The 27,734-nt window shown below is 38.5% G+C and overlaps 1 protein-coding gene across 8 annotated transcripts in view; it reads left to right on the top strand.

Moving 5' to 3' along the window:
* GPD2 (glycerol-3-phosphate dehydrogenase 2) overlaps window positions 1-27,734 on the top strand; it is a 123,129-nt gene that overhangs the window by 81,832 nt on the left and 13,563 nt on the right. For all 8 annotated transcript variants that reach the window (XM_005296936.5, XM_005296937.5, XM_042860839.2 and 5 more), the window contains 7 exons: window positions 6,227-6,391; window positions 7,194-7,338; window positions 18,216-18,409; window positions 24,909-25,043; window positions 25,247-25,422; window positions 25,991-26,122; window positions 26,583-26,741. In XM_005296936.5, coding sequence (XP_005296993.1) covers window positions 6,227-6,391; window positions 7,194-7,338; window positions 18,216-18,409; window positions 24,909-25,043; window positions 25,247-25,422; window positions 25,991-26,122; window positions 26,583-26,741 — 1,106 coding nt within the window. The remainder of the gene's footprint in view (window positions 1-6,226; window positions 6,392-7,193; window positions 7,339-18,215; window positions 18,410-24,908; window positions 25,044-25,246; window positions 25,423-25,990; window positions 26,123-26,582; window positions 26,742-27,734) is intronic.

A 27,734-nucleotide genomic window follows, 5' to 3' on the forward strand; every position in this document is an offset into this window, starting at 1 on the left:
ATGGCACATACTCTAAGATCAACAGAGTCGTGGAGAATAATAACAGTACATGCTAAGGGAATGAAAACTGCATTTGTCCAAACTACAGAAGGGCCATTACAGATCAAGTGGCATTGTTAATTTTAAAATAATTTGTTGATTGACGGCTCCAAATTAACTTCCCAGGCACCCCAATATGAGTGTTTAGGGTAGGAATTTTCAAAAATCAGTATTAGCTTTATTGCTCTCATTGGAGCAAAGATAGACCAATGCTGAGTGTTTTGAAAGACCGACCCATAACGTGTGACCTAAATTGCCATACCATTGAGATGCAGTTGTTATTGTAGTCGTGTGAGTCCTAGGGTATTAGAGAGACAAGGTGGGATACCACTGATGGATTACTTTGTGATAAGCAAGCCATATACTCCACTGAAACTGTACCTAATAGGATGCTGGACTTTTTGGTGAGAGCAATTAGAAACCAAATTGATTAAAAGATGTTGGCTTTTCCTGTTATCATCCTTCTGGGTGAAAGCAGAGAGAGAAGATTGGAAAGAAAACTTAGAATGTTTGCCAGATTGACCCACAGTTGTTTGTCGCAAGTACTTCTTACGTGGGTGTCATTCAAATCTTTTCTGAAGCAGGTCAGATTTTTGCTGAAGTTTGATACCCAAAACAATGAATACTTCCAAAATAGTGGCCATAGGAAGCAACAGGACTAATGAAGTAATAACCATTACAGGGCACGGTGCTGTTAAGGGCAAATGCCATAGTAATAAATTAGCACTTCACTGCCCATAGGTTAGCTGTTGTGAGTTCTTAGGCAGCTGACTCAGTTCCTTATTTGAACGAACACACTAAATTACGGTGATGGGTCTGTACTGTTATTTTTAAATCATCTCCCAAATGTTATGATAAACTGAAAGATATTCAGGATTTAATGTGGGTTATCCCTGAAAGCAAAGGAAGTTGATGTTACGGTTCGCCTTAGCTTTGTACAGTACAACTCAAACTGTATTTAAAACTCTAGGCTTTGTGCTTTCTTTAACATGGTGACTCATGTCAAAACCAATGGCTTTGCACAAAAACTGTCCCAAGTAAATAATCTAGGAATAACCACGTGTTTATGAATGTCTTGCTATTTGTCACAGAGCTATTCTTGTATTTCCCAGGCATCCTCTTGATATGGCAATTGTATAGGTGTCAAAAAGCACTGCATGTCATCTCTAGAGCAAATTAAACATGGAAGCTATTATCTTGAGGTTGGAAGAGCTGTCAAACTTAGATGGAGAGGTCAGTATTTAGCTGAAGATTGATGGAAGCAAAACAGCTGATTTTCAAAGATATAAGGAAAGAGAATTTCTAATCCGCAAAGATTAAATTATATCATTAATAAAGTTTATATGTTAAAACATACAACTAAGCAGTGTTGTGCAACTTAAACGGGTCCTTATATTGCACCATCATTTGACTTACAGTAACAGGGATCATAAAAATGTAAAAACAGATAATGCTCTTTCTGAAATAATATATTTACCAATCCTTGGCTTTAAACAGAAAAAACCCTAAACACAAACCCTTTCTGTCTGGCAGCTCCTCTTTATTTCACAAAATGTACTTTGCCTTAGTGAATAATGCTATAGTGAGCACAAAAACTGTTACTATGCCCTGTACAGAGTAGGTCTGTACAGAAAACAAAACACATGAAGCTTTTTCTTCTGGAAATCAAGAAAAGGCAGTGCCTATGAAGCATGGGGTTTTAATATAATTGCAGTGTAATTTCAATAAATTCAGTAAAGCTGATTTTTTTGACAGTTCAGCCATATGAGTATAAAAATTCCACTGGACTCCATCACGTCTCTCAGAATTACTTAATGTAAATGTTCGCTACAGATGATATAATTTAAAAAATCCCAAAGTATATGAAAACCCTGTTTACTCAAATGTTTCAAATCTGGACATTTCAAGATCTGGACCGAAAAGCAGAGCTCACCATTGATTGCTAAATTATTCAGCTAGTAAATAGCTTAATGGAGAAATTCGAACAGATAAAAAGAACATCACAGGAACAAAAGGCTTGTGTTAATGAAAGGGATAAGGAAAAGAGAGAGACTGCTTTGAATCATTGATGCTGGTCACATACCAAGCCTGTATTTTAATTGTATGTTTTATTTTTAATAATAAAAAATAATTATTCACTCCAGTACAGTACAGATCAGAAGCTCAAGGCTTAATAAAGCAAATCAGTACAACGCATTTTAAAAAAAGCAAAATTGCTTTTTCCTCCCAATAAATTTGGTCCTAAATGTGCTGATTTGTCCACAAATCTTTACATTACAAAATGTGGCAGATAATAGCTCTTTAAATCTGATATGAAACTTTATTTTTTTTAGTAAATATATTTAGCTGTTGGACACTGCCTGCCCTGTGCACCCTAAAGCATTCAATTCAATAATCCCACCTGTTTCTATAAGAAAAAAAATGGGGACAGATGTGGCATGGTGTGACATATGCTAGAGATGGCTGTAAGCTCTTTGGGGCAGGAGCCCTGTCTTCTTGTATTTGTCTTTATAGTGCTCAGTGTTCATCTGTAGAGCTGTAGAAATAAGATGCTTACAGTTCAGGTTTCTGTGTATAAAATTTGCCTTACATGGTTTTATTTTCAAAACTCAAAACCAGGTGCCCAGTTCACTCAACAGGTTCATGAATATTGATTGCCTGCCTGCCTACCTGTCTATCTAGGCATTGCTATAGCTCTTTTCACTATAGTGGCTAAACACTGACTGCAAACCATCCAGAAAGAAGTTTTGCTTTGAAATCATGCCAAATTCAGTGTAATACGATTTCAGTATGAAACACGGCAAAATTTGGCAATTTTGAGTACGTTTTGCTGTGAGATTTTGAATTTGTTTGAACCCAGAATGCTAAGCTAGATTTGGAGGAAGGATTGAAATGACATTGAAAAGAATACAAGAAATTCAAGCCCTCTGCCAAAGTGACACTACCAAGTCATAGAGCTCCTATTAATGTACTAACCCGCTGGATTCCTGGTGCAAATTTGTCCCTGGTGTAGACCTGTTAGTCAGTGGAGTCAGACCAGTGTCTTATCTGGCCCCCAGTATACAAATTCTGATGTGGGTCAGAGAAGTTTAGCCTTACATGCACCTTGCCTAGTTCAAGCCATTGCTATTAGAACTTCCTTTTGAACAGTAAATTTCCTACCAGTTGAAAAAAGTGTCTTGTGTTAATGGTGAGATATTAACTAGGCAGTTTGAATTTTTTCCCCTAACTATTATATATGCTTAGCAACTGAGCAAGAATCAGGCATTGTAGATTGGTGTAAAGCATATTCAATACATTGTGGCTACAGTGTGTATATATAAATACAAAGCTCAGTGCAGCAGCAATGTATTTCCAGCCCTGTTGAATTCCTTGTAAACACATTCTTTATCCAGTCAAAGTAGTTTTCGTCAGAAAAAGATAGCTGAGAATGAAAGTTATTTTAGCAAACCCCTTGCTTATGAGAGTGAAGGGTGAGAAACTCAGACTTAGTGTAGCCTTCAGGTTATTGTATATAGTGGGCCAGATCCTGGGACTTGCTGAGTACCTGCCCAACTCTTGCACCTGTACCACCTATCAAAGTCAGTGGGACTTGTAGGTTCTGAGAAGATGCTTGGCATCGTTTAGGCTTTGGGTATAGTTTATATAGTACACAATTAAGGTGCTTTGTTGCTTGAATGTGTTTTTGTTCAGTTTTAGAAACACCTGCTTCTGCAGTATTCCTCCCACTGAGTGGGGTTACTGTACTTAGGCAATCAAAAAGGACTGAAATCCAGTGGAAAAAGTTGACTTTCAAGATTTAAAAAAAAAATCCCGATGAAACAAATTTAACACTAGTCACAGCCTTAAATTGTGCTTTTCAATTACTGTCAAGTCCACTCCTGGGATCATCCAGGGAAAAGCAGTTCATCCCAAGCACTAGCTTCTATTGCCATATTATTGATGGGAAGGTACATCAGTGACTGTCAGAAGGGTCTTTCCCAGGGAAGACCAAGAACGTGACTAAAGAGAATTTGAAGAACTAGCTCCTCAGCTTTCCTCTAATCAAATAATTAGAAATCATACTGATCAGGGTCCAGCAGTGGTGCTACCTGTACAAGACTTTAAAAATGAACAGATCATCAAAGAGGAGCTGTTGAGCCCATTTCTTCTACTGGTCAAATCTGGTCAGGAGAATTGGCTTCAGGCCTAGTGCCTTCCCTGCAAGTCTGTAGATTGATAATATCACTGTATAAAGCACGGCATAGTCTATTTGCATGCATGCTCTGTACCCTGGTAGGCTCTGCAGCTTTTATCTGCTGTGCTGTGCTGTGGTTTTTTTTTTTTTTTTTTTTTTTTTTTTTTTATTGGCTTCTGTTACAAGCTGACCTTTCTGCTGAATAAGTGCCTCCTGCAGAACCAAGATCTACAACCTTCTAGGTCTCAGGCAGTCTAGAAGGCCCTTCATATTCTCTGTTTGGAGAGGCCTGAATGAATCAAGACGGATTTGTGGCCTCCAGAACAAAACACCAGGGTAAAGTGGGATGTCTCCAGAAGAGTTGAAAGCCTTTGCCACGCAATCACCTTTTAAATAACTTTCCTCCTGCTATCTTCCTGGCATGGCGTTGAAACAATTGCTGCAAGGCAGGAGGCAGTTAATCCCACAGAGACTGTTTACGGCTCAGAAGTCCAATCTGAGTTATGGAGCATTCCCTCAATCTTATGGATGTCACTAGGGTGGAGGTTGCATTAGTCTCCAGTGGACCATCTCACTATCCCCCTGCATTGTGGTATGGTTTAATTATTCCTCCCCCATCTTTGATAGATAGTTGTCTAGCTTTGAGTATCTTCAGTGATAGAGAGCCCATAACATCTCCTGATGTGTTCAATTTTTTAGTGGGTCTAAAGCATTTGGCTCCTTGAGCATTATTTTGGTTTTGAGTTCTTTGAGGGTTTTTTTTTTTTTTAATCTTTGTCATTTTACCCTTTTAGAGTTCACACACTTGGCATAACATTTGTATATAAAAAAAAAAGTTGATTGCACTGCATCGTTTCAGCTGTGTTAGACTGAGAACTTTGGGGGTGGGGAAGCAGAGGCCTCAAAGCCATTGATCCTATCTTTATAACTTTGCCCTTTTAGCTTGGAACAGATGACTTGCAAGGTTACTCAGAATTGCACAGACAGAGTCAGAAGGACCGAACTTTACATAAACCATTTATACTAAATGTTTGGTGTGCTGGCAACATAAATCAACAACAATATCCATTACAAATTCATCCCTTTATCAGTATTATTTTGAGGGAACTGATCCCAACATGTGGGAATGAACCATACCTCTATAAGTCTAGCCCTTTGTAAATTAATTATTCAGGGCACACAGCGCCTGCCCCTGCAATGTAGAGTAATTCTTCCTAGCGAACATCCAGGATTTTAACTTCAGTGGCAATAATAAATAGAAAAAAGTCTCAGGTGATGCCACTATTTTAAAGTAATTAATCATCTTCCCCTCAGTGCCCCCTCACTCTCTTTTTTTGCTTCTTTTTAACAAGGGATTTTCAGTAATAAATCTTTAATGATATATGTTAAAAGCCATTCATTAATTTAATCTTGGTCTGCCTGCTTCTTTTTTTGATGCTTTTTACGCTGAACATTAGTTTTGAACTGGAAAAGTACCTAAAATAAATGTCTGTTTATAGAAAACGGATGGCTTAGTGCCGGAATCTCTGAAAGATCATTTCTTGTTTTTTGAATGTCATGTAGTACATGTGCTAATAGAAATTGTTAATTAATACCGGTGGGGCTGTCAAGAGTAAACATTCTGAAGAGGCTGTATTGCTGCAGTATCAGAATTACAAGATGCCTTTCAAAAAATGACTTGTCTGTACCTAAGTTTGAGATGAATGAATGCTAATTTTGTTTCATAACACGTATCACATAGAAATCATTACTTGGACAATAATCTTGGATGTTATAAATGCCCATGTGCTAAACAAAGTTGCATTTTCTACTGTTAAAATAGCAGGTTAATGCTCTGACCTAGAAGAGACAATGTATCTTTAAATAATTCTTGTTAGACCTGACCAGCCATCATGTATATTCAATGTGACAGGGACAGATGTGACAGATCGGTTCTGACACACTTCCATACCACAAGTCAGTGGCTTGAGGTGACTCATGTCCTTCCTTTGATTCTGTCCCCTGCTGCAGGACAACACAACGATGCACGAATGAACCTTGCCATCGCCCTCACTGCTGCCAGGTATGGTGCTGCCACAGCCAATTACACTGAAGTGGTGCACTTGCTGAAGAAGACAGATCCAAAGAGCGGGAAGGAGCGCGTCTGTGGCGCACGATGCAGGGATGTTCTTACAGGTATGAGGATTGCAATTTAATTCTAGGAGATATTTATAGAGTCGTGCCTAACTTTACCTAATAACTTTTATTGGTTATGGGCCTCTAACTTAAGCCACATTTCAGTGTAGGGAGAGAAATATTCGCGTTCTGCAGCCCATCATTCACTGGATAAAATCTACTGGGGAAATTATTCAGTTTTATCAGTTTTTGATTAATAGAATAAAACAAAATGTGTTCATTAAAGAAACACAGAATTTATAGAGTTAAAAAAAAAAAAGGATGGGGACATCTTAGATTTGGAAATAGCAAAGATGGGGTATTTCCAAAGTGCAGTGTCATGTCATTAATGTCAATCATCTTTAACTTCTGTCAGGTTTCCGTCCAAATCCTTATGCTTTGGCAGGGTAGACTAGGCTTTTACATTCAAAGCCTTCTGTCAAGCAAAGCTGACATTGTAAAATGCAGTGTTCCACATAGCAATAATACCTTTTACCAAATTCAAGGTTTGAGACACAAATGGCACCAGTTTTTCAATGATCTGTTCTTAAATACAGTTCTTAACGAAATAAAGGTGGGGGGGGAAAGTCCAGCATGCTCAATTATATTTGTAAAGGCTCTTTTATGGGTATCATTCCTTGTTTTGTATTTGACATTAATTTTTAAAAAAGAAATATTTTTTGTTAATTCCAGCTGTTTGGGACCTCTAGAGTGACACAATATACTTTACAATAGGTTAAGTGAATAGATAAATTAATAATCCAGATTGTCAGTGAACAGGGAAACAAATGGGGTACGTGATTGATGCTGTGTTCTTTCACAGGGCAGGAATTTGATGTCAAAGCCAAATGTGTTATCAATGCTACAGGACCTTTCACAGACTCTGTGCGCAAAATGGATGATCAGGAAGTATCAAACATCTGTCAGCCAAGTGCAGGCGTGCATATTGTGATGCCTGGTTATTACAGGTAACGATATTCAAAGCATAGCCCATTTGTAACAATCTCTTCTTGTGTCTATAATGAGTAAGGTGGTAGAGATACATTTGCAGCTTTTATGGTACTGCTTGAATGCACAGGATTCTGGCATTGTGCCTACTAGGAAAACAGTTTTATCCTACTCAAAAAGAACCAAATCGTGTACTACTTAATCAAGATTTGCTAGGGCAAATTCCCACTGAAACTGAAGTATTGACTGCAGTTTTGGGGGGGGGGGGTTCTTTTTTTTTTAAGTGAATTCTAGAGCTGACTTCACTGATTTTAGGGGCAAGTAATATATAAAACCTCTTACGGACATAAAGTTTGATGATATTTGTTTGCGTCTTTCACATAGAAAATTCCACTCTTGAGTTTGTGTAGCGTTAAAGACTCTGCAGTGGCTAGAACTGCCAATAAATTGCCCTTCTAAGAGTATAGTTTTAACATGACTGGGGCCAGTTTATACAAATACAGTGTGCATTTAAAACCATAAATTAACCAGCACACTAGTAGGGTAGGAACCTTTGGGTTTCTGGTCTGTTGCTTGAGGGGGCAAAGTGGCAATATGACAAAGTTTTTATTTGGGAAATATTGAGGAGTTGATTGGAGGGAATGGGGACAGCAAGGTAGTCCCTCTTGGGAAGGAATCATAACGAGCCCAGTGGGGGACTCTGAGGTTTAAAGGAATCCTTGTGGATCTGAGCTATATGTAGGATCAAATTCACTGCTGATGTAAATGGAATCCGTTCCATTGAAGTCAGTGGAGAGGTTCCCATTTACACCAGCAGAGAATTTGCCCTTACTCCCAATTCACCTGTGGATTTTGCTGCTGCTGTTTAAGGACACCAGTCCCATAAAACTGAGCTATTTTTTATCTGCATTGAGAATTCTCTCTCCCACTTTTGGAACTGCTGTCTCAGTGCAATGAATCCTGGAACCATCTAGAAAACAGTACTTGCATCTGAAGAAGTGAGGTTCTTACCCACGAAAGCTTAATACTTCTGTTAGTCTTAAAGGTGCTGCAGGACCCTCTGTGACTTTTTATCTAGAAAACAGAGACTGTTGGAGCTGAGATATGAGCATTTGGTACCAAGGAGTGTACTTCCAATCACTCCCAGTTCCTTTCCTACCATAGTACTTAGCAAGGCTCAGTACTGCTGCTCATTTGAATTACTTAGCAGTATGAACCTTATAAAATGAGGGTCATATTTCCCACGTATCTGAAGTCATGCACCTTATAGAAATCCACCTATTCCTTAATCAGATAACAGGGCTGGGATGAGTTTGATATTGTGCATTTCTGTATTGCCTTCCATCTGAACACTGTAAACCACTTGAGTTTGATTTGGTGAAGTTGACACACACACATTCAATGACAGATTCAGGATTAGAGCCCAGATCTCTTCACTCCAAGTTGTATGCAGTAACTACAAGGTCCTCTTTCTTTTCTCTGTGTAAGTGCATAAGTGTATGCAGAGGGTGCTTTCTAATGTCCTATCAGGAGCATGTGTATGAAGTCAGCTGCCTTTCTTCTTCTTTGAGAAGAGCGCCTGGAAGCAGAAGTTTTTTTTAAAAGAATTTTTAATGTTAAGTTTTGTGTTTGGGCAAGGATACAGTCCGTTTATTACATAATAAACAGAGTGGTTTGAATCTGTGTAATTTAGAAAGTTCCTTTATTCAACTCTGTTCCTCAGCGTAGGTCAGTGTGGGCATTTCTTTACCTGTAAAATAGTGTCTACCCACACATAACCCCTCCACAATACCACTGATTAGTTAAAACTACATTGATTTCACTTTAAGAAGGCCAAGGAAGATTTTTCTCCATAAGAGAAAAATATTAATAACATTTAATCTTAATTGTACACATAAATTAGCAGCAAGTCTCTACTATGAGTGCCAATTGAATGCTGCTTAATGGAGAAGATATGTCATTTCATTGCAACCACTTTCCTCATTGGTAACCTCCTTTATAAAAATTTTTGTGTAGTCTTGTTGTAATCAGGTAAAAGCCTTTTATGTCTAAATGTAGATAAGGTTTGATTAATGTAATGTTAACACAATGCAGTTATTTCCTAGTGGATTCTTACATTTTGATACTCTTCATTAATAGTCTCCTCTCAATAGTATTCCTCCTCTCATTAATTCTATTCTTAGTACTCATGTCCTTACACAAGTAGCTACAGTATGTCTCTCTCACACTCTCCCTTATGTACGTGTATTATATGTAAGTGTCACTGTTTTTTCTGCTGCTGATGTCTGTGGAGATGGAGACAGGATTTAAACTACGTGTGTTGTGTGGGCCATAGCCACCTCCTGTCTCGAACTGTCTGTTTTCTTATATATTTTTAAGTTTTCTTACAAATTCAAATTATAATTTTCTTTTTTTGTCACAGATGTCCTCCCAACCCCCCAAAAGGCCATTAGTTATTCCCAGCTCCCACCTAATACCATTTTAACTTAAATTTACCATATATTAAACCCAAGCACCACTAAACTTATTGAAATTCTTATAGTCATCATGTTTTTGTTTAATTGCATTTATACTATTTTACTCCTCTGCCTCAACTGGAAGTCTATTCCATTTATCTGTTCGTTCCACTTATTTATAATATACTATCTTCTTAAATTATTACAGGTATTGCCTCTTAACTGAAAACCTAATCCCCCTACAGCCTGGAGAGAATAGATAGTTCTGGCTTGTCTAGTGACCTCAAATAAATCACTAGACTTAATTTTGTAACCTTTAGCTAGTTTAATTTCTTCATATTTTAGTGGTCTTCTCTTAAGACTAAATTAAGACTAATTCCAGTTTTGTTGTTGTTTCTTCATATGAAAGTTTCTTCATATTTCAGTTAACATCGGTTCCATATATGCTTACTCTCCAATTTAACTGTTTTGTTCTCTGCATAAAGTAACCAAAACTCAGCACTACACTCCAGGTGTGGTCCAATCGTTGAATCAAGAATGATTTTGGGCAAGTTCTATGGCCTGTGTTGTACAGGAGATCAGATTAGATATTCACAGTTGTCCCTTCTGGCCTTGGAATGTATGAATTGCTTTATAAAGATACTGCAGGATATTCTTGGATTTAGAGGCCCTTGTTGAAACAGGGAAATATCTTAATAGCTTTTTTTACTTCAGCTGCACAGTGGATAAGGTATTTAAATATTATTTCTATTGACAAACCCAGACCCATTTCACACCCTGCTGTTCTATGCTACTGCTATTTAAACTTTACTTAATTTTTGCATTTTGTACCTAAATACGTTATTTTATGCTTACACATTACATTTGATATGCCACCTGTTTGCGCATTTGCTTAATCAAGATTTTCCTGTCAAACTTCAGCATTATTATTTATTTTGTTTGTATTAGGATAGTAACCACAGCTTGTTAAATACTGTCCACTCAGATAGAAAGACCCAGTTGCTGCTTTGAAGAGTAACATTTAAGAAGGCAAGCAACATAAAAGGTGTTGGAGTGGGATAAAATACATGCAGTATTTTAAACAATAAATACAAACGGTTTCCATCTGCCCCTCCACCTAGCCATCAGCTGACTAGGCATTATGGTCTTGGGGGATCTGAAGTAAGAGAAGGTGGTGTTATGAATTGTTTTAAGAAGAATGTTCCATGCACAGAGGGAAACATGGCAGATTGCTGCAAGAGAAGCAGTCAAATGGGGCGGGTCAAGGCTGGTATAATTGAAAAAGTGTATTGGAGGTGGGGAATGAGATAGGAGAAGTGAATAAGCAGGTTGGAGCTGGGTTATGAAAATTCTTGATGCTTGAACTTCATGTGGTGGATAAGAGAGTATAAGGATTCAAAGAAGATTCTGCATGTCTCTAAGTCTTTCCCACGCCCTCTGTTACTCTTCGTTCTCTTCAGTTCCTGTCCATCTGCTCAATAGTGATGATAGGGCAAATGAAGTCTTTCTACCATTAGCTATATTGCACCAGCTTCATTCATCTTTAATCATGTTGTTCTGTCATTCTTCATTGTGTATATCCAGTGCATCCTCCCTCTTCCTGTGTTTCTAGTTCCTTGCACTCTGATGTGTATCACCATATATGGTATCCTTTCTGGGTCCATTCTTGACTTGTATCCAAATCACTCTGTCTTTCTTGAATCTGTTACTATCATCTGCAAATGCAACAATCTAACTCATGAATTCACATTTTTAAAGAGTATTGGTTCCAGTTTCCACCAAGGATACACACCTTGTAACCCAAACTCTGTGCTAGTTAGCTTATTTCTAACCTGTTCTTTACCCATTTTAACAATCTATTACCCAAACCACATTTACAAACTTTATTCATTAATTTATCACCTGAAACTTTTTTGAAAGTTTTCTGAATATTCTGATACTGTATATTAAATCTCTAGATTCCCCTTTCTCTAAATCAATAGTTTTTTCATTTTAAAAATTAATCATTTGTCTGGATGTGATTTACCCTTCACAGATCCATATTGACTCACACCTATTAAACTGTACTTCTCCAAATGTATCCTTAAGCTGTCTATAAATATCTCAATATAGATGCTAGATATGTAAGCTTGAAGGTATGTAATTTTCAACTTTTTCTAGAGCCCCTCTTCCTAAATATTGAAAACTATTTTTTTCCAATATTTCCAGTAATCTGTGTAGCCTTCCTCAAAATAATTAACACTTCAACTTGTGGCTGTCTAATGTTATGCATCTCCTATGGAGGTAACTCATGTCTAACCAATTCTTTGTCTAGATTAATCTTAATTAAATAGTTGCTAAACCTTGTTTTGTTTGTTTCCTTCCATCTGCATCCTCCATGGAGGTCTTTTCATGATCAGGTACAGATTCAGAAGGGAAAAAACAATTTAGTTCCTCTGTTTTCTTCAGAGTCAAGTCTTTACTTTGCCACCCCAATGAAAGCTCCTCGCTCTTCCCTGGCTCTTGTTTTGGTATCCAGGATATTTAAAGAATCCTTCATGTGCCAATATAGCTATTTTTTCTGTTTTAGTAATTAGGTGTGGGATTTTCAAAAGAGCCTAAGGGAGTTAGGCACCAACTCCTATTCGAAGTTCTTTTAAAAAGAAATTCCTACCCTAAACTCCAACCTCTCATTTGCATTCCAGTAACACATGGGGTACATCTATACAGACCGTAGCAGTGAGTCTCCCAGCCCAGGTTGACAGACTTGAGCTAACAGGGCTCACACTAGTGTTCTAAAAATAGTTGTGTAAACCGTGCTTTGAAGTTGAGGCTTTGGCTGGAGCTCGGGCTCTGAAGCCCAGGGAAAGGGGTGGGCTTTCAGAACCTGAGCTCCAGCCTGATCCACCACTTCGAAGTGCTGTCTACACAGCTATTTTTAGCACCAGGTCAGGTTCATCAAGCTGGGCTGGGAGGCTTGTTTCTGTAGGCTCCAAAATGCTGTATAGACATACCCATTGAGGCCCCAATTGAGAGAATCTTCCCACTCTGCTTGGCACTGTATAAACAGATAGTCCTTGGCCTGAAGCGTTTGCAGCGTGAATCGACAAGATAGGCAAAGGGTGGGAGAAAGGAAGCTTTATGATAATTCTTATTTTACATATGGGCACTTGAGGCACAGATAAGACCTATCCAAGTTCACACAGGAAATTTGTGGCAGAACTGGGAACTGAACCCACATTTCCTGAGCCTTAGTTCCAACATGGCCTTAATTACAAGGTCATCCATTGTGCTTTGTAATAGAGACAATTCCACAATAAGCCCTTCCCTATCTTTATACTCACCTTTAACATATTTTTTGCCTATTTATTTAGTGGTGTTTTGCCTCCCAAATACTTCTCCCCACCTTTGTTCTTTAGCCATTTCAAGGCTGGAACCTTCAAGACTAACCTGTTTTGTTTGATTTCTAGGAGTTTCTAATGCCTGCTTCCTTTCCTCCCCATTCTCCACAACTAATTGTAGGGCATATGCAGAAACAAAAAAAGTATCTGTTCTCTCAGGACAAACGTAGATCACCTGCTAAATATAAGCCACACCTTTTCTAAAAATTAAGCTACCTCAGAGCTAAGTCTTATATAACATTTCCAGTCCAAGGAAGCCATTTGAGTTTTATTTTAATAGCAACTGTGAATAAATGCAACTTCCATGTGTTTTCAATGCATGCAGACATAATTCCTGTTCACTTTAGTGGTATTTTCCTGTACAGATTCAGAGGGCAATCTAGCCCAGCATTGATGGAGTTAGTAGGCAAAGTGGCTTTTTATACTCCGTTTAAAAAAATAAAAAAAGCTCATGAAACTCCTGTTCCTTTGCTATAGTTTTCAGGTATATGATAAAAAAGGTACACACTTTTACCTTCATTTTAGGTTACTGTCGTATTCTCTATTCAGAAGGCTGTCCAGAAATTGTATAACCACTAGTCTAGCCAGATTTTTTTTTCTTTTTTTAGGTGTAGTCTTTGGGTGCATTCCTGCAAACACTTGCATGGGAGTAACTTTACTCACAGGAGTATTCCCATTTCTGGCTTTTTAAGATTAAAAGATCTGTTCTCAAATATATATAATAGGCACACGTACACACATTTATATTTTTAAGAGTGGGTCTAGTGGCATTATATCTGTATGTCAAACAAGATTGTGTTTCAGCTGAGAAGAGTAGCATTGATTGCTGCATGTATATGACATGGGTAAAGACATTTAATTTCATGTTGACCAACTGACCCTGAACTCTCACATATAAAACATTCTTCTTGAAACTTAGTTTGACCAACACTCGCTTGCACCTTTTTCAAACATTTATTTTTATTCACTATTTTGCCAGACCATTTGATTTTAGTCAAATCTGATTTAAAACGATTCACCTGGAAAGTGCATATTATACAAGGTCCATACTGATCATAATGTTGCTAGATAGCACTAATTAGATGCTGCTGCTAGTTACCACTGTTACAGTTATCCAAGTTATTTTTTGCAAGTGTGCTAGCAAATGTCCAATCTTGGAAAGACGTGCTATGTGATATTAGTTCTATTGTTCAAAGTTCTGGGAGCTGTGGAAGCAGTGGGACAGTTTGCTCTCTGCCTTGGTCTCTGATAAAGTCAATTCATGACACAGTTTCTCCTTGGGGAAACAGGCATTTGTGTTTGGGCTGAGTTCCTGGAAAAAGCCTGCATGCTGTTTGTGACCACCTCTGTTCCTGGACTGGTCTGTGTATGTAAACAAAACAAGTTATATTTAGCATGTTCCCAGAATCCACATAACTGATTTCTCCTCCCCTGGGAAGCTGATCTGTGAGGCCCGAATATCTGCTAATGATCAATGAATGTCAACAGCGAAAAGGTGTTTTCAGGCAGTTTAAAAAAAAAAAAGGTCTTGTCCCACACCCCTTAAAAAATCTGGGTTGGTGTGTATTTTTATCTGAGGTTGCACTCTGCCTCCCTGTGATGATGCTCCAGATTGTCCCTATGCAGACACCTGCTACAAATTCTGTGTAATTTGCCTTTCAAATAATCTTTCACACGTTCACACACTGGTGTTAGCATTCACACCAAGAAAGCTCATTAACCCTAGTGGGCCCAGTTTGGATGGACAAGTGGAGGCTGCTGGCTGAAAATCTGGCATTCTCTGTTGCAATTTACCAAAAATGTGGTTACTGGAGTAAGAGAATGAAGAGAAATGGGACAACTTACTGATAAACTAGTGGAAGAAAGATGGAGTGAATGGGATGAACTAATTAAGTCACTGATATAGCTTTTATAATATATCAATTTACTGTAATGCAACCTATACTACCTCAACTCTGCTGAAATGGCATATCTTTTACATCTGCCATACTTTCTTGTGGTACTTGTATAAGACAATAGCTTTCTATGAACAATTCTTTTCATATTTAATACAAAAATCAAAAGAAGCATTCATAACAATTAAGGGAAGAGAAAGCACAATTGTAGAAGACAGGTACACAAACAATAGGAGGTTGCATCACATTACAGGTTTAGCAAAAAGGTTTTGTTTCTGAATGCCCCATAACCAAGCTAGAGTCTTTAGCTGAAGAGCATGATGGACAAATGCTTAATAGAATTCTGTACACAGTTCTGGGCATATTTTATGTAGGGCCTGGCTCTTAATTTGTATGTAAAAGAAGCTGCATACAGCAAGGTCTCCCAGTAAGCACTAGAAGTATTTCAGCTTACAAATGTTCAGCAGATAGCAGGTGCTTCATGGGGGGGGGGGGGGGGGGAGGGGAGGGGAAGGGTCTTGTAAATGAAAGTCCAACTTTCCTTTCTCCTTTTAATAAAAATTAATGAAAAGGGCAGGGCGCTTTTTCAAAGTAGTCATATGCCTATTTTTAAAATGTTACTTCTGATCAGTTACCATAGTTAGAAATCTTTTTTAGTTTCACCCTAGATATTTTGATTTTCAAATGATAAAGGTCATCCAATTTTTTAAAAAATTGGATACCTGCAAATAGTAGGTGGATCAAAATTCCTTACACACAGAGCTATTCATTTTTATTTATTTTTCCTGTCTGTGTACTGATCCTAGCATGAATTAATGAAAAATATTAATATAAAAGTATATCAAAACTGTTCTCTGAATACTGAAATGAAATTAGTCTTTGCACTAGAATTTGGGAAATATTTTATGCTTCTGGTGTTAGCTATCCATTTTATGGAAGCTTTAAACAAAACCTTGGTCTTGACTTTCAATTAACAACTAGTAGTGACTGAATATGGATTTAAGGTATGGAAAGTGTCTAGTACTTGCAACTCTTAGGGCCTGAACCAAAGCCTATTGAAATTAATGTGAGTCTTCCCATCGACTTCAATAGTCTTTGGATCAGGGCCTTTTTGTGACTTTCATGGAAATAAAAGTAATCCAGCAGCCTGGTCAACCTTGCTTTAGGGTCCATAAAAGGTTTTTGTGGATTCTATATATCAAGACCATACATTTTAAGACTCTGCTTGATGATCGCCTATCAAGGTTGAGCATTTTGAAATACTGACATTTCATCCCACTTCACCACCCCCTTAATTTATAAGCGTTCACATACAAATTCAGGGAGAAAAGTTCTAATACATGAAATTGCATCCACTTAATATCGGCAATATCTGTCAATAACAATACATATTTGAATCATAGAGATCTATGAAGAAGGGGAATAGCAGTAAGCCTGGACTTTAATTTTCATTTGATACAATAATGACCCTCTTTAATGTGAAAAATATTAAATGATATATATTCAGCAACATTATAATGTAACCAAATACTTCATTTTGGAATCATAAATTATTACCAAGTATTCTTCCTTATTCAGACTACAGCTGAGTGTCCTAATATGATAATGCAGCACTAGCAAGGTATGTACCTCCTAGCTCAGGGGTAGGCAACCTATGGCACGCGTGCCGAAGGCGGCATGTGAGCTGATTTTCAGTGGCACTCACACTGCCCAGGTCCTGGTCACTGGTCCGGGGGGCTCTGCATTTTAATTTAATTTTAAATGAAGCTTCTTAAACATTTTAAAAACCTTATTTACTTTACATACAACAATAGTTTAGTTATATATTACAGACTTATAGAAAGAGACCTTATAAAAAGGTTAAAATGTATTACTGGCACGCGAAACCTTAAATTAGAGTGAATAAATGAAGACTTGGCACACCACTTCTGAAAAGTTGACAACCCCTGTCTAGCTAATTATGTTACACTAATATTTTGTTATGGAAGATTTTCATTAAAAATAAACTGAAATACAGTGAAAGTGGTTTCACTGTCACCTGGTTTTTGAATCAGGAAAGGGGTGGGAATGAGTGCTCATGTTTCAAAATGTCAACAGCGAAAAGGTGTTTTCAGGCAGTTTCTTTGAGTTTAGGGTCTTGAAATACAGAGCCCACCAACATATAACAGACAAACATAGATACTAAAAGAAGATAGTGCCAAAAATTTGCATTTAGCTGCTTGGTTTAAGGTGCTTACTGGGAGATTAGATTAGGCTCACAGTTGTGTAACTGGCTACTATAACTTCCTTAGAAGTTTTGGTCTCAAAGTACAGACAAGACTTCTAACGTTACTTTCCTTTTGTCTTACATTTTAGCTCCTTTCTTTCCTTTTCACTAATAAAATCAGTTATGTTATACTTGCAAGGAAAATATTTCTATGAATCATAGGCTCCTTACTGTAAATAAAGTAAATCTTTATAGTAAATATAAGGGAACAGTGTGCACTTTTTTGCACTTTTTATATATCCTACAAGTTTATCCACCTCGTGCTAAAATTGTAAGTAGCAAAGAAGTTATAAATACACACAAAGCAATAACTTTGTATTAAATCTGTCTCCTTGCAGACATACTGGAGCTCATTTGTATTTGTTATAATTGGAAGCTTCATTTCATGGTTCTTCCCCAACCCTTTGTTTTTCACCTTACCTTATTTGCATAGTATTTATTCATTATCCATTCTTTGCTTTAAAAATCTTACCTAAGGTATTCAGTTTGTACCACATCTCTCTCACATCACTGTTCTTAAAATTCACAATTTTTTAAATAAAAAAAAATCCTTATGGCCAAGATTTTCAGCAGTGACTCGTGCTTTTGAGGGCTCAACTTGAGAGATGCCTGGAGCCTGAATTTTTTTTTTTTAAGAGCGTGATTTCCCCACCACTCTTTTGAAAATCAAGTTCCTTGAACATGACTAGTTGGAGACTTAGAAATAAAGATACAAAAAGATCAAATCATTGGCCACTTAGGAAAATCTTGGCCTAAGAACATAACAAAACTTCATTTGCAGTTCTGTTTGACTAAAAACAGTGTCAGTTAATTCATTCTAGTGACGAATGATTTTGTCAATAAACTAGATACTTTATTTGATGTCAGAACTTGAAAATGAATAACCTGTCTTTATTCCAGCCCCGATAACATGGGGCTACTTGACCCAGCCACTAGTGACGGACGAGTGATTTTCTTCCTGCCATGGGAAAAGATGACTATTGCCGGAACCACAGACACTCCAACTGAGGTCACACCTCACCCAATACCTACAGAGGAAGATATTAACTTTATTTTGACTGAAGTGCGCAACTATCTGAGTTGTGATGTTGAAGGTAAATTTAACGAACTTTGTTTTTGACGGGAGGGGTGCTGTTGTGTCTGCAATGTCTGAAAGTGAAACTATGCTATCACTAAAGTTTTGCGTGATTTGATTTACCATGCTTTTGATATTTTGGGACTTTGTGACGTAAAGGTCATACTTACCAACATTCCAGGGTAATGCAATTACTGCTTTGTCAGATGTACCCTTCATACACTGTTGTGGTGGAAGATGTGGAACACTTGAGGGTACATCCGGCGTCAAAGCGTGAGTTTATTGACCAGCCTCAACCAACTTTTTGTCTAGAAACAGTTCTTGACTCTTCCAAAGTCTTAATTCTGGTTTGTATTTTTTTAACCACTTTGTCCTTAATATTTGCCTTTTTTTAAAAAAAAATAAAAATTGGCACGTATCCAATGGTCAGTTTTCAGTTCAGGGGCGGGAGGGATTAAGAGCTAAAAGCAAATTTTTAAAAATAGAATAGTGATTGCTTGGGAGGTTCGTTTGATATAGGGCACTCAGATGGGAATGGCCTGTTTGCATTCAGATTGGTGGTTTAGGGTTGAAAGGCTTCCTATCTCATTACCAAACCCTTTAGCCATCCTGTCCCCTTCACCGTTGTTTTTAAAATGATTTTGTGAAAACGTTTGCGTTAGCAGAGATATTAAAGTAAATCTGAAAAGCACTCTGCCTGCTGGGAATGTAACAGTGTCTTGTAGTTAGATTTAGGAAGCCTTCTATCCAGAGGCTGAAAACTCTAGCTTACTTGTTTATTCTTCCCTGAAATGGGTAAATTCATAGTTCTGTTTTTGTATCAAGTTAAGAAAAATGATCTATCCAAAAAATGTACCATCAAATCTCTTGAGCAGAAGTTAATCAGAATGATGTGGCGTGCCAGGCAGGTGGTTGGTTGAACTAAGCTATGGCTCAGAGTATTGAATAGGACAGAATTTTTGCAAGGTATTTCACAAAAGTAGTTTTCTGGAGTGTTTAAAGCTTTTGAAGGAAACCCACCTAGGTGCATGCTGTTTTTCACGTATGCAATTAGCAGTGTTTATAGATTGCCTGTTATTGAATTAACAACTGTGCTGGCCGTATCAACTCACTGCAGACCTGCTTTTTTGCTGCCAGAGACAGTGCCAGGGTTATCAACTTACACAGGCTTGGATGTGTTCCAACTATTTAATTATAGTGTCACACATGCTGCTTTTTCTAGTTTCTTTATAGTTTATAAATGTAATATGGTATCTTATTTCTGTGATTAGCACTTCATTTTGGCGGGTTAAACATGCTGGCAGAGCAACATCGATTCTTAAATCTATTCAGTGCTCTTTTGGGATATTTTTATAGTCTGTTATCGATTTTCAGTTATCAGTCATGTGAAAGCAGAATCTAAAAACATACCCCAAAATGCTTCATCATAAAACAAATCAGTCAATTTTTTCCTTTGTAAATTTAATAAGCAACACAATTAAGTTTTATAAAAGCCTCTACTGTTCTCATGTTTTATTTAAAAAGTGAAATGATTATAGAATCTACTTGTGGTTTTGAAAATAAATAATCTAATGGTATAAACAGATATGATCTATGCTAAACCTGTGTTGAAAAGAGATTAAATTTGTTATAACTTGGCATTTTTAAATAATTTGGTATTTTATATATTATAAAAAATAATGTGGAACATCTTTTAATTACGGTAATTAAAAAAGATGCAAGATCTACATCACAAAAAATATGGCTTTGCGGACTGATGGAAAAATTCAGGCTGCCTGTGCAGATTCCTTATACGGTTATCAATGCACTATGCAGGTGTACTTCTCTAACTGTATGTCACCTACTGCAGGCATTCATAGTGCTCCCATCCCCATGGTATGTAAGAGGAATGGACTTTGTATCTTGCAGTAATTGGCCTCAATGGGTATGTCTACACTGCAATTAAAAACCCGTGGCTGGCCCTGTCAGCTGACTCGAGCTAAGGGGCTGTTTAATTGTGATGTAGACTTGGGGCTCGGGCTAGAACCCAAGTTCTGGGATCCTCCCCTTCATGGGGTCCCAGAGCCTTGGCTCCCAGCCCAAGCCCGAACATCTATATTGCAGTTAAACAGCCCCTTAACCCGAGCTCTGTGAGCCTGAGTCAGCTGACACAGGTCAGCCTCAGGTGTTTAATTGTGTATAGACATACCCAATAAGTCACATGGCTGAAGCAAAGTAGTAGATGGTTTTTTAGAGGCTAGGGTATGCTGTATTTAGTTATACCTCCGAGGGCTTTTTATTTTTACTATTTGATGCCTTCAGGTTTTATATCTATTATTGAAAAGTTAAAATTGGTTTTACGGGCATACTAATAACTGACAAGGAACCAAGAAATAGCATAGATAAACATCTAGCTGGTTGGCCATGTTTTCTGATAGGATGGGAAAAATCAAGATAACTTTGTCTCTAATGGTGCTGAGGATGGGAAGTTTGAAATCCTCTTACAATATCTCTTGTACCTGAGAAGGACAGTTGAATATGGACCACATGGACTCTTGTTGATTATGAAATATGTAAGATGGGGCCCTTTTAATGTCACTGTATAGTAATCTGAGAACCCAAGCAATATTGGAGGTTAGTCTGGAGCACAAGTTGTTGGAGTACTGGAGCTCTGCTAATAAAAATGCATTCAACCCATAGCTGTGTGTGCACCTGGATATACTTCCACAAGATTTATTTGTCCAGATAAGAGCTTGGGATAGTAACCCAATTATTTTAGAAGAATTTTTGAAAAGTGTATTGGAAACAAAATATCAGGCATGCAGACAGAAAAAAATGATACCTATCATGTTTAAATGCATGAAGAGAAAATACCCATCTGAAGTCAGAGACATGAGTGCGTTGCACAGATTTAACTTACTGGTTGGTTTTCAAGCCTTTTGATTTTTCCAGTTTGAACAATGGACCTCTCTAGTTCTGGATGCCTTTTTTCAGGTTAGAGTCTAGTGGGGTAAAATGTTTGACACTGATAATGCTGTTCTTTGATTCTCTAACCCTGCCCATTCCACTGCTCTGGAAAATCTCTCATGTATTTTAAATTACTTTCTAAGGCTGTGACTACATTTCAAACTGGAGATGTAATTTCCAGTTCAAGGAGACTGTGATAGGGTGTACTGGGTCCTTTGATCCCCCTGCTGGTGTTACCCCACCCCAAAAAAGGAGCAGTAAAGGTGGGTCCTTCAGGCCTGCCCAGAGAGGCTGTAGGGAAGCAGTCAGAGTGCAGCAGGCCCAGTTAAAAAGTAGCTACAGGGCTTGAGCAGATTAGTTCTGGCAGGGACCAGAGGAATAAGGAAGGGTGATCCTTGCTGGTGGCTGGAGCTTAAGGGAGGGCCAGAAGTCTGGTTCTGGTGACATTTGCATTCCATAAGCGATAACTTCAGCCCTGTGGTAAGGGTGAAGAGGAAGGGGCTACATGGGAAGAGGGCCAGGGAATAGCAGCAGCAGCAGCAACTATTACAGGAAACAGCACATGACTTCTACTTATAGGGTCCCTAGGTTGGGACCCAGAGTAGTGGGTGGGCCCGGGTCCCCCCACTGGCAGGGTGGCCTGAGCCCCAAGAAGGGGATAAGGCTTGTTTAGAGGACCAAGTGAAGGGCAGGTATTGGAGTCTCCAGGAAGAAAGCCCTGGGAACATTGCTCTATATAGGGCAGACACGGACTTAAAGATAGCCCAGAAGGGGCTGAGAACTGAGCCCAAAGACAGGGCTGCAGATACGAACCAGGGCACTGTGATAGGCCCTGTTGTACCTTTGTTACCCCAGAAGGGGTTCCCTCATGTGATGAGCCACTGAAGACCTGCCTGGCAATAGCCAACAGGGAGCACCAGAAAAGGGAAGATTTCTGGTTCGCACTCTGCCAACAAGAGGTGCTCATGAGAGGTGAGTGTCCCCCATCACAATGGCATACTGGATGTAGCCATTGGTGGTGCGAGGGTCTAACAATCCTGAGTACGTATTTAGGGTCTCGGATGGATGGTACTTTGGGCAGCTAACCTCTTCCCCCAACTTGCACTGCTGTGTCTACACTCTATTTTTAGCGCACTATCTCAGTTATATCTAGAATGGGTATGTCTCCTCAAGCTGCAATTTACACTACATACCCTAAGCCAACACATAGAGTAAGGTTTTTAAGCTCCCTGTTTCATGTTAAACCTCTATTTTTGGGCAACATCCTAAGACCATTTGGTTGACTTACCCTTGTGCTCCAACCATTCCTAAAGTCTTGAGAGCAGCCCTGGTGGTTGAAGAATTTGCTAAGTGTTAATTTGTGACTTGATGGAGTGAAGCTTGGATACATCAGTTGTTGGTAGTTATTAATTTTTATAGCTTCATAAGTGTGCATGAAGATGAAAAAGAGATGTCCTGTTCCAAGGAATTTAGTCTTGACTTCAGTGGGAGTAGCAACAGGCCCTATCATATCAAGGGATTAAAATAAAGAAACGGGACAAGGAGAAACAGTATCATGGAAAGACTGGGGTTGTTATAAGTTCCTTTTTCAAAATGTATAATTTTAACATGTTAACCTGAGGGACAAAAGTCAGTCAAGAGGGGCAGGAGTGAGCTCTTCACTGAAAGGCTAAATGGAAAAAATTTAAAGCTTATACTGCTGGAAGTTTTTTTTGTTTGTTTGTTTTTGAGACATGGTAGTGCTGATTGTTCTCAGAGCAGTAACTGGGCGCCGTATATCGTCTCAGCTGTTCGTTTTTATATTATGGTCATATGATGTATAAATTCACTCAACTTCTGTCCCTGCTGGATCCAGCCTTCCTGACACCTTAGAAAGAGATGGAGAAAGCGAGCTTTCATTTACCTGTTTAATCTTTCACCTTCCGTGTAACAAGGCATAAAAAAAATAAAAATAAAGCTACACAGTAGTAGTGGTGTTAATTCATCTAGGGCTCAGAAAGACCCGATGTGTTCCTTTATAATAGCCATTACATTCTCCTAATTAAACAGTTTCCTCAAGATGCGAGAATAGCAGAATGGCAATTGCATTATTTTAAATAGTGTTGATGCCAATTACAGTGTTGATTGAGACCAACTGTGCTTTTCTGGTTTAAAAAAAAAAAGAAAAGAAAAGTCAGTCTTGTAGTGGCTCTCTGACTCTTTGAGGTAGTCCAGAGGAAACTCTAACTCAAGGTATAGAACACAAATAGAGGGCTTAAGCGTGAGAACCTAGTGATTTCAAGGAAAAGAACATCTTTTCCTTTTTAAAAATAAAATTACTATTATCCTGACCCCCACCCTAGCAAAAAACCACCTGACCAATTCTCTCTGCCCACAGCAAACCATCATCAGTTCCACTCAACTGGTGAGAGATTTCTGGGATATGGAACCCCTCCCCCATTTCATCTCTACATACATCATGAAAGTATTTTGTGGAGAAGTTCAGCCCCTGGTTACTCACATGCTGGACACTCGGTGGGGGAAGCTCTTTGTTTCTCCCTGAACCGCCACATCAGGACAAATATTTTGGTGGGGGCAGGATGAGACTCCAGGTGTTTTCCCCTTCTCCCCCCCTTTCAAATAACAGGTGTAGGCTTGGCAGTGAAGGATTTCACCCACACTTTCCCTTTGACTTTCTATTGTGGTCTTGGTGACCTCAAGATGCTAAGATGCTAGGTAACCTTTGTGCAGAGAGCTGAAAGCATCATTAGCCTAGCTGGCCCAAAAGTAAGAAGGTTCTGAGATGTCCCTAAATATTGCATAGTGGATCACTGTGTTAGCAGCTGAGCTATTAGGAGGATCATCCAAATAATTATTTGATTCTGGTTACCAATTGTTACTCAGCTGTTGTTGACCAGGTGGTTTTGATGCACTAGTATGTGGACTGTTGCATGTACAAGTTGCTGCTGACCAGCTTTCTATGAGATAACTAAATAATAGGTCAGTGTGAAACATACCATGCAGCCACATAGGTTGTGGCAGTTAGAAATAGTTGTAAAAGGAGAGTAGTGAAAAGAAACGAGCAGGGTGTTTGTAGGGAGAAATAAAAAAAAGTGTGCTGGAATTATAAAATCCACAGGCTATCACAAGTATCCTAATTTCCATCATATTTGAGGTTGTCTGAGCACATGACTGGGAGCCAGGAATCTTGGAATTGTAACCCGGTTCTGATACTGAATCCCTCTCTTGTCCTTGAGAAAGTCACGTCAGCTTCTCTGTTCTTCAATTTCCCCATCTTCAAAATGGGAATAATAATACTTCTCTCCCAACGGGGTTGTGAGTATTAGATAGGATTTCAATAACATTGTACAGACACTGTTTTAAGACATAGGAGGTGAGCAAACTGAGGATGCATATACTTCTGTCCTTGCCTATCTGGCCTGTGAATTTGGGGGGAGAAATGTAAACATTATTTGTGCCAGAGTAATTTTAAGAAAATGAAATCTTTGTTTTTAATCAGAAAATAATAAGAAACTGATTAATTCTGAAGGCTTTTTTCTAATTCTGTTTGGCCATTATTTGCTTCTAAACAGTGAGAAGAGGAGATGTCTTGGCAGCATGGAGCGGCATTCGTCCTCTTGTCACAGATCCCAGCTCTAAAGACACCCAGTCAATATCTCGGAATCACGTTGTTGCTGTTAGTGACAGTGGCCTTGTTACTATAGCAGGTACTGGAAATCCATTTCAGATATCTCATATGGCTTTGTCAGGATTCCCCAGTGTATTAAGTCGAAGGTAGTGAATGTTTGTACAACAGATTTGAAGAAACAAGCGATATTATTTAGTTAGTAGCGAACAAGTGATTTACTAGTTGAAGTCCAGTGCCAATGCAACACACTTCCACTAGTTTACCAAAACAAATTGCTTGCAGGTGGGAAATGGACAACTTATCGCTCCATGGCACAAGATACCATTGATGCAGCCATCCAGGCTCACAACCTAAAGGCAGGTCCATGTAAGACGGTAGGACTTTTACTGCAGGGGGCTAAGGACTGGAGTCCTACTCTTTACATTAGGCTGGTCCAAGATTACGGACTGGAAAGTGAGGTGAGTCAACTATATTTCTACTCAGTGTTTGTATTAGTTATCAATAACATTAAAACAAATAAATAAACAGAGGCAGCACAGCCTGTGTTAAGGTCTCTCAAAGTGGCATAAGACTACACTGTTTGGTCAGGGCAGAAATAATTGTATCAGAGAGAAATCCAGTCATAAATTTTCTTTGCTAGTGGAGTACTAAAAGCCATGTGCATTTTTTATTTCAGCGTCTGCATAATCACAAAGCTATGCCCTCTGTTTTTAAACATGTATGACAACCTAGGTCTTTGGCACCTCAAGCCCAACAAAATCTATTCTTCAGAGGTGATCACAGTAGCAGAAAGGAGCTGAAGCATCATTAGTCACTGCTACATTGATACATGCATAGTAGTGTTAGTGCTGGTCTAAGCATTCACAACGCAACTTGTTTCCTCCCACACAATCAAAATCTAATACCATCCTCAGCCTATTTATTACAGGCTATGGGAGAACTGACAAGACTAGCTTATATATATTCAGCTGTGCTTCAGAAGGTGCTGGGACGTAGTGTTCGCTAAATGTGCTCTTAATTCTGTAGGTGGCTCAGCACCTTGCTTCTACATATGGTGACAAGGCTTTTGAGGTGGCCAAAATAGCCCAAGTTACTGGAAAGAGGTGGCCTATTGTTGGAAAACGCCTTGTATCTGAATTTCCTTATATTGAAGCTGAGGTATGTGAAAATGGCTAGCTTATTGTCTCTGTAATTTGTGGTGATTATTAGTCACCCTCCCTGTGAAGTAGGAGAGGGGGATGGAGACTGTATCTGGCATGTAAACATACATTTATTTGAGTAAAACATGGAATAATTTTTTTTTCTGAACTTTTTATTAAAAGCATTTAGACACGTGAGCCCAGATGCTTTTTTATATTGTAGCAAAAAAAGGGGGGCTTGCTTCATACAAATCCCATTTTCTTCAATCACTTAAGCAAATTATGGCCTTGTGTGCACGTACACATAAGGTTCCATATCAGCTCCCTCCAGTGCTCTTGTTCACCTTACCGCCCCATTTACCAAAGCTTCATGCTATTTTTTCCCCCATTCCCACATAGGATCAGCCTTTTCCCATGTCCAAACACTGTAGAATCTTACATTTTTCTTTTTATCTTTTTATCCAATTCTAATATCCTAGATTATGTATGGGGTAAAAGAGTATGCCTGCACTGCAGTGGATATGATTTCACGTCGCACTCGGCTGGCCTTCTTGAACGTGCAAGCCGCTGATGAAGCCCTACCAAGAATTATTGATATAATGGGGAAGGAACTTCACTGGAGTGAACAGAAGAAAAAGGTACAAAAGGCACTTTAGAACTGGAACTTTTTAAAAACTCTCTTGTAGAGCCCTGTGCAGGATTATTTTTTTAAATCCTGCTCCCGCATTGTTTCTTGCATTTTTATCCTGCTCCCTCCCACAGATCCCACAAGAGAGAAATTTCCTCATGCTTTTAAAAAAAAAATCAAAGAAAAAACCAAAACAACAACCAAAAATCCACATGGTCGGTTAATATATATAAACATTCAGACACAATTTTTACCACTAAAAGAATAAAACAAATCTTGCTTAAGCCATATAAAAATATACTTTAACCTCTGTTATAATAGACATAAAATCTTTCTATCCTTCACTTAAATTTAAGAATTAAAATCTTTATTTAAAAAAAAGAAAAACTTGCTTTACATTGCTGAAATTCTATTTATGACAAACTGATAAAAGATTGTGTTTTCTTGCAGGTTACCACAGTCTGTTTTTTTGCCCACCCAAACCCGCCTGCAACAAAGTATGTTTAACCCACTCCCGTTATTATGGCAGTGGGTCCTGTGGGGCATGCAGAATCCCAATCCTGCTGCAGGGCTCTACTCTTGTTTTCCTTAATCAATTTCAATCTTAACAAATGCATGTCTAAACTGGTTTAATAGAACATTGCAAATGCCCTTTTCTTCCCACAAGAATGATCTTTTGGCATACGCCATTATAAAAACAAAGCTATCAAACCAGTTCCAGCTAGTCTGAATAGATCAGAATCTATAGTGCTGTGCTGCTTAACTTAAAAGTGAGAGTAAAATTGGAGGTTTCATCCTGTTCCTTAGTGGACATTTTGTTCAACATGAAATTTGGCACAACTGGCCAGTCAGTTTGCGAGACACGAAATTTGAATAGTAGGAGCGTTTCAAGTCAGGACTGCTGTTCGTTGGTAGAGCTGTGGAAGGGAAGCTTGCGTGGCATTTGCCCATTGTTTTTTCTTTGTATCCCTCTTGTCTTCCTTCTCCTCTCTTATAAGGCTTC

The sequence above is a fragment of the Chrysemys picta genome, chromosome 11 (assembly GCF_011386835.1).
Source record: "Chrysemys picta bellii isolate R12L10 chromosome 11, ASM1138683v2, whole genome shotgun sequence".
Lineage (NCBI taxonomy): Eukaryota > Metazoa > Chordata > Testudines > Emydidae > Chrysemys > Chrysemys picta.